The sequence below is a fragment of the Odocoileus virginianus genome, chromosome 9, assembly GCF_023699985.2.
Source record: "Odocoileus virginianus isolate 20LAN1187 ecotype Illinois chromosome 9, Ovbor_1.2, whole genome shotgun sequence".
Lineage (NCBI taxonomy): Eukaryota > Metazoa > Chordata > Mammalia > Artiodactyla > Cervidae > Odocoileus > Odocoileus virginianus.
In genome coordinates, this window is record NC_069682.1 from 72082198 (window position 1) to 72088863 (window position 6666).

Sequence of the window (6666 nt, forward strand, 5' to 3'; positions counted from 1 at the left end):
CAGTAATTCCACTGTTAGGGAATCACGATTTTTACACAGAACGTTCATTGCAGATATAAAGAGAAAAAATTTAAAGCAGATCAGCTGTGTATCAGTGTATATTATGGGATATACATTATGGTATATCCTATGATAGAATATTAGGCAGAATTTAGAATTTAAAAATGAAGTTTGGGGAAATTCCCTGGTGGCCTAGTGGTTAGGATTGCAGGCTTTCACTGCCATGGCCTGGGTTCGATCCTTGGTGAGGGAACTGAGATCTCGCAAGCCACATAGCATAGCCAAAAAATAAATGAAATTTTGTAAATTAAGTGTTTAAAAAATAATTTTCTGGAAAAAAAATAATAGTGATTTTCTGGGACTTCCCTGGCAGTCCAGCGCAGATGAGACTCCAAGCTTCCGATGCAAAGGGCACAGATTTGCTCCCTGGTCAGGGAACTAAGATCCTGTATGCCACACAGTGTGGCCAAAAAATAAAAACAATTAAAAAAATTTTTTTTTCCTTGATGTGGAAACATGCTCATAACACAAGTTTCACCACAAAAAAGCAGGAAGTAAAGCCATATATACTTGTAATATTTAAGCATTGCTTTTTAAAAGTCACCAAAAATACCTGGAAGGAAATATGCCAGAATAGTGTCATGTGTCCCTTAGAGTGGGCTTCTCCGGTGACTCAGCCGTAAGAAATCCACCTGCAGTGCAGGAGACGCAGGTTCCATCCCTGGTTGGGGAAGACCCCCTGGAGGAGGGCATGGCAACCCACTCCAGTGTTCCTGCCTGGAGAATCCCGAAGGACAGAGGAGCCTGGTGGGCTACAGTCAGTGGGGTCACAGAGAGATGGACACGACTAAAGTGACATAGTACGCACACACGTTCCTTAGAGTGATGGGATTGTGGGAATTTTTTTCTCTTCAGTGATTTTTTTGCCCTTTTCAGTCATCTTACAAAGAGAATATATGACAAGTCATAAACTGAAAAATGAATTCATTAATTAAAGGGGACACTAGCAGCTCCTTTAACATCAAATCCAAAAGAGAAACTACCTACATGGTCTCATACAGTTTCTCTGAAGGACATACATAAGTGTTAAGTTTTTAACACAACATGTTTTAAAAACTAGCTGTTGTGTGTTGTGTGAGAAGAGAATGGGGGTTCACAGTTAACTGTGGGTGACAGGCGCTCGTGCTGGCTGTGTTGCAGACCCTGCCTGACCGAGCCCCAGCCCCCGGCCGGGCCTGCACGGGCCTTACGCTGAATGTCCTTGTTAGTTTCATCATCACAGCAGCCCCTCGGGTTTGGTGCAGCTGTTTATTACCATTTTATAGCTGAGCAAACTGAAGCTCAGGGGTGTGCTCAAGATGGCCCAGCCAGACGGTGCTCGTGGGATCCTCACTGCACGATTAGAGAGTCCTCTCTGTGGTTGCCGATGGGGAGAGTGGGGGAAAGGGATCGTTAGGGAGTTGGGGATGGACGTGTACTCTGCTGTGTTTAAAATGGATGACCAGCAAGGGCCTGCTGTCCAGCACAGGGGACTCTGCTCAGCGTTATGCGGCAGCCTGGAGGCGAGGGGACTTTGGGGGAGAACGGATACATGTGTATGTATGGCTGAGGCCCTTTGCTGTCCCCCTGAAGCTGTTAATACCACAGTATTGTTAATCAGTTATACTCCCAATACAAAATAAGAAGTCTAAAAAAAAGATGAAAGCGTTCTCCGCTCCAGTGAAATGTGTGACATTCCTCTTCCGTCTGACTCACTTGCCCTCCACTGGTTCTTCCAGTGTGTGCTCCGAGGCCCTGGCCTATTTCATCACGGTGAATTCTGAAAGCCACCGGGAAGCCTGGACAAGCCTCCTGTTGTTACTTCTAACAAAAACCCTCAAAATAAACGACGAAAAGGTATAAACAAGTAATGTCTTCACCAGAATTTGGGTTTGGGTTGGCTTTATACCAAGACTTTGAAGTAATGACTTCCCTCGTTCTTCAAGGATGGTTACATAACTAGCACCATTCTAGGAGCATTGGCAAGAAGTTGATTCATTATGGACAATGGGTGTCTGAGGTTATTGGGCTTTTTCTGTCAAAGAACCCCAGTGGAGAAAGGCAGGTTGCTGTTAAACAACTACCTGATTTTCACTGTTGCTTTGTTGGAAGAGAGGGTTGAGGTTGTGAAAGCCTGAATTAGAACTGAAATCTTGATTTACTGAAATGAAAACTGACTTTGGTAGCAAAGCTGTCCCCAGTTTGTGTTTGGCATTAAATATAACTAAAAGAAGTATTAATTTGCAGTTTTTTGCACCTACTTTCCAACAGTGAGGGAAAAGGTGCCAATATTATTTGCTAGAAGTTCCAGGGTGAGATGAATACTTTCAGAAAACCAGGGTCAGAAAAATAGTTCCACGTCTAATTTTCTCTCTCTCCTTCTCTCCCATCTCAAGTTTAAAGCACATGCTTCCATGTACTACCCCTACCTGTGTGAAATTATGCAGTTTGACCTGATTCCTGAGCTCCGAGCCGTTCTGCGGAAGTTCTTCTTGAGGATAGGCGTTGTGTATAAGATATGGATTCCAGAAGAGCCATCACAAGTCCCAGGGGGCCTGTCACCAGTCTGGTAGCCCTGGCCCCTGTGGGCACCGCTGCCTCTCTGCAGAACTGTCCCCATGCTGCCCCTGCCCGGCCCATCTCGGGAAGGGTCAGACTGCAGAAAGTGGACATCCTGAAGCTAGAGTGGCCTGGGTAAAGATGGTTTCATCAGAGCCCTGGGACTCGGGCGTTGCGGTGTTGCCCCAGTTGACACAGTAGGTGGGGAGTCTGTCTCATCTCCGTCAGTCATTCCTCGTTTCCCATCGAACTGCGTGTCACCTGTCATTGCACTCGCCGTCACTATCCTGCAGAGTCCCGCCACTGGCTGTTCACTCCCGTCAGAGGAAGCCACTCTCCTTGAAAATACTGAACATAGCTGTATAGGTTCGTGATTACTAGAGAGTACGTTAATAAAATTTCTTGTAACGGCTAAGTGCCACTTAAAATACGCTGGGTTTTTTGTTGTTTGAGTGTGCTAGAGAAGTTTGAGTGTTTTTGTCAGTTGTGAGTCAACTGTAGTTAGGATAGTTTGGGGAAAGGTACAGGGAAAAAAGAGTTCTTTGTTCTTTTTCCCCTGTTTTGTTAATGTCTGGGTGATTTTTAAAGCATTTTTTTAAAAAGAGATATTACTGAGGATTTGACTGAAAGCAGAGCTTAGTAATTAAGTTAGAATTAAGAGCTTGCAAGGTTTAAAAAACAAATGTAGTGCTTCTGGCTCTCCCTGTTTTAGTAACTTGGGGAGGAAAAGTCTATAGGAAAAAGGAAACAATTGAATGAAAATGACTAGTCTTCCTTGAAGTATTTGTGGAGGGGGTATTAAATTTTCCAGAATACATTGTCCATCTAATATATGAAGTAGCAACAAAAATGAAGTAGTAATTTAAGAGAGTTAATTTATATTTGAGTAAACCTTTTATTTTTACCTCGGAATAGTGAACATACCAACAGTATCTCTGCTTGGCACAGTCCCCAGCTTGGGCCAGCCCTTGAAAGAGAGAGAGAGAGAGAGAGAGATGGGGGGCGGGTGCTGGGCACTCTGCGTGAGGAGGGGGCTCCTGCGAGCCTCCACGGCCACGTGTCGCAGGTTGAACCCGAGCAGACATGTGCCGTTGTGAGGCCAGCACAGCTGACTGTGACCTTGGCAGGAGGTGGCAGATGTTCAGTGCTTCCGTTCATTAGAGCCGAGGAGCTGAGTTCTCTGGAAGGGTCAGATTCTGGGGTCCTTATGATGTTGATGATGGTGCAATACTCTTAGCTGCCATAGAACTGAATTGTGCAGCTGTGGAGTGGGCAGTCTCTGCATACGGCCCAAGGCCTGCAAGCAGTCGGTTCGCGAGCTGACTTGATCGGAGTTGGTGAGAAAGAACACAAGCTTCATCTCTGCCCCCACCTTTTGCTCGCCAAGAGCAGCCCTCAGCGTCAGAACCGTTAGAGAGGTATTAAAACATGCAGACGGCCACCGACGCCCTGTAGTCCTATAAACTGGGTTGTGTTGAGGTCAACTCTGGTGCCTTAGAAGTTAGTCAGTTGGGAACCTAATCTAAAAAAAAAAAAAATCAGATAGTTTTTCTTTACAGAGAAAGATTTCTGGTGCTTTTGTTTACTAAGAGACTGATTTCTCACATTTTGTGTGTGTGTTCTACCAGCCTTGAGAAATGTTTGGTTTTGGCCAGCAGTACTCTACTCCCCCCCCCCCCCCCCCAAAACTGTTTTAATTTCTGTACCAAAGAGAAAAAGAGATGTTTAGATTTTTACGTTATTTACTTCCATGAGAAGAGGGGCTCTGACACTCAGCAGGAAGGGGCAGGGGGAGAGTGTTTTACTGTGAGTGAAACGTCAGCACATACGACATGCTAGTCCTGGACTCCGTTACATCCTCACCCTGCAGCGTGGAAGCCACACACTGACTCCCTCGCTGATTCTGTGGTTCGTCGCAGCCTCAGCAAGTCGGCCGTCCCCATCGACGCCTGCACTAAGGGTGTAAGTGGGGCACACGCGGGCCCACTTGTACATTTTCTGTCCAGCTGCGTCCCTGCGTGGAGGTGTTTGCTTCCCCTCTGAGGGTCTCAGGGGACATTTTCTTCACTGAATGGGACGGCAAGACTCTGCCCATGTATTCCTGCCTCTTTCATTTCTCCCTCTGCTCACAGCATAGGAAATGTGTAAGTGCATTTTGTTCCTTGCCGAAACATTCAGGTTTGAATTTCTTTTCAGCTGCGTTTTTTAAGAGATGCGATTTTCTGAGTGAGGCATTTGAATTGTACCAGCATGGACCTTTTAAAAACTGGATGTTAAACCATTTAGGGTGATTTTTTTTTTTCTTGTCAGTGGACCGTGACATACAGATGAAAATCCCTTACCTCCAGTAATAAGCCATTCAGCCTAAATTCTCTTTTGTGAATAAATCTATCCCAGCTCACGGTGAACGTGGTGCATGCCACCCGCAAACACCCTTGAAGGGGGTGACCCTGCAGCCCTGGGCCAGCGGCCATTCATTCACAAGGTTATGGAGGAGAGCAACGCGTTTCCAAGGCCTTATTTCTTTCTCAATTGCTTTAAGTGTTGATTATTTGTGCTGGGTCTCTAGAGAAACTTCTGTTTGTTACAATACTGCTGCTTTGAGCAATTTTGTTTTTCTTTGTTGTCCTTTAGGGAGATCACCAGCTTTGGCATCTTAACAACAAACGGTGGATGGGAAATTTTATTTCTAATAATGCATCTTTAGTCAAATGCAACTTTTTCCTGTCACTCCTCACGTACAACCAAAGAACATACATAATGGGAATTGTTTAATAATATCTGGAAACAGCATTTCCTCTGAGAGGTGACTTTTGTACAAAATGCAAAGAAAGAAACTAAAAAAACTAAAATTTCTCATCATTCTTTTGTGATTATGGCTATACACTGAATAGTTATTACAGGAACCTGCTGATAAATGCAAGTATGACCTTCGCATTCAGACGTTTGTTGTTATGATGCAAATGGATGTTGGTTTAAATAGAAACTGGATCCTCAACTGCATTTTCTGAATTCTGTTCTAATTTTTGTGTTAAAAGTAGGCATAGCTTGAACTCATGCGAAATCCTGGAGTTTGTGATCCGCAGCTTTGTATTTTGGGAAACAAAGAAACCAAAGCTGAGTATTTAAAAGAATGACTCTACGTGGAAGTCCTTGCTCTCAAAAAAAGACACTCATCAAAAGTGTAGTTTTTCTCAGTGTTCTGATTTTTAAAAAATTTTATCTTGCATATTTGCCTCAATATTTCTTTATGTGCAAATGTATGTTTTACCTCCTTAAAAATGCCTAAAAATTAGTTAATAGCTACTTTGGTTTAATCTATACATGATGATTAAGTGCATTTAATATTGGTAATTTAATGAAAAGCATTCCTTGCCCAATGGATGTATACATTTTTGAAAGAATAAGCAGAATTATATAATATGAAATGCTATGTAAAGTTTTCTATGTAAAAATATTATGTATAATACTGTTAAAATAAATATTCCATGCTTTAATCAAGTGGTAAATCAATAAAGTTTTAAAAAGTAAAGCTGCTTTTAATGTAGTAATTAATGTATATCAAGCCATTATGCATATCAGACTTGATCATGTATGGGGCTTCCCTGATAGCCCAACTGGTAAAGAATCTGCCTGCAATGCGGGAGACCTGGGTTCGATCCGTAGGTTGGGAAAATCCTCCTGGAGGAGGGCATGGCAACCCACTCCAGTATTCCTGCCTGGAGAATCCCCATGGACAGAGGAGCCTGGTGGGTTGCAGCGAGTCCACAGGGTCGCAAAGAGTCGGACATGACTGAACGACTAAGCCCAGCAGAGCACATCAAGTTTTGGGTTTGTTCTTGTGGCAGATATATGCTTGTACTTATATCAGTTGTTGGTAAAATGTGGCCTTTATGTTTAACTCATATAATTATTAATGGGAAAATATTAATTGTGAGTTTTAATTTTTTTAAGTAAAATTCCCCTTTCATCCCCCTCCTCATGAAAGGGGAAAACATCCAGTTATGAGATCATGAGAAGATGATTTCATCTCATTAATTAGTTTGACCTGTGGCTTAGTTTCCAAGA

The 6666-nt window shown here is 43.2% G+C and overlaps 1 protein-coding gene across 3 annotated transcripts in view; it reads left to right on the forward strand.

The window, feature by feature from the left end:
* ARFGEF2 (ARF guanine nucleotide exchange factor 2) overlaps positions 1-6130 on the forward strand; it is an 81406-nt gene extending 75276 nt beyond the window's left edge. For all 3 annotated transcript variants that reach the window (XM_020906206.2, XM_070472739.1, XM_070472740.1), the window contains 2 exons: positions 1779-1896; positions 2436-6130. In XM_020906206.2, the coding sequence (XP_020761865.2) occupies positions 1779-1896; positions 2436-2612 (295 nt within the window). In that variant the 3' untranslated portion in view covers positions 2613-6130. The remainder of the gene's footprint in view (positions 1-1778; positions 1897-2435) is intronic.
* The last annotated feature ends 536 nt before the right edge of the window (positions 6131-6666 follow it).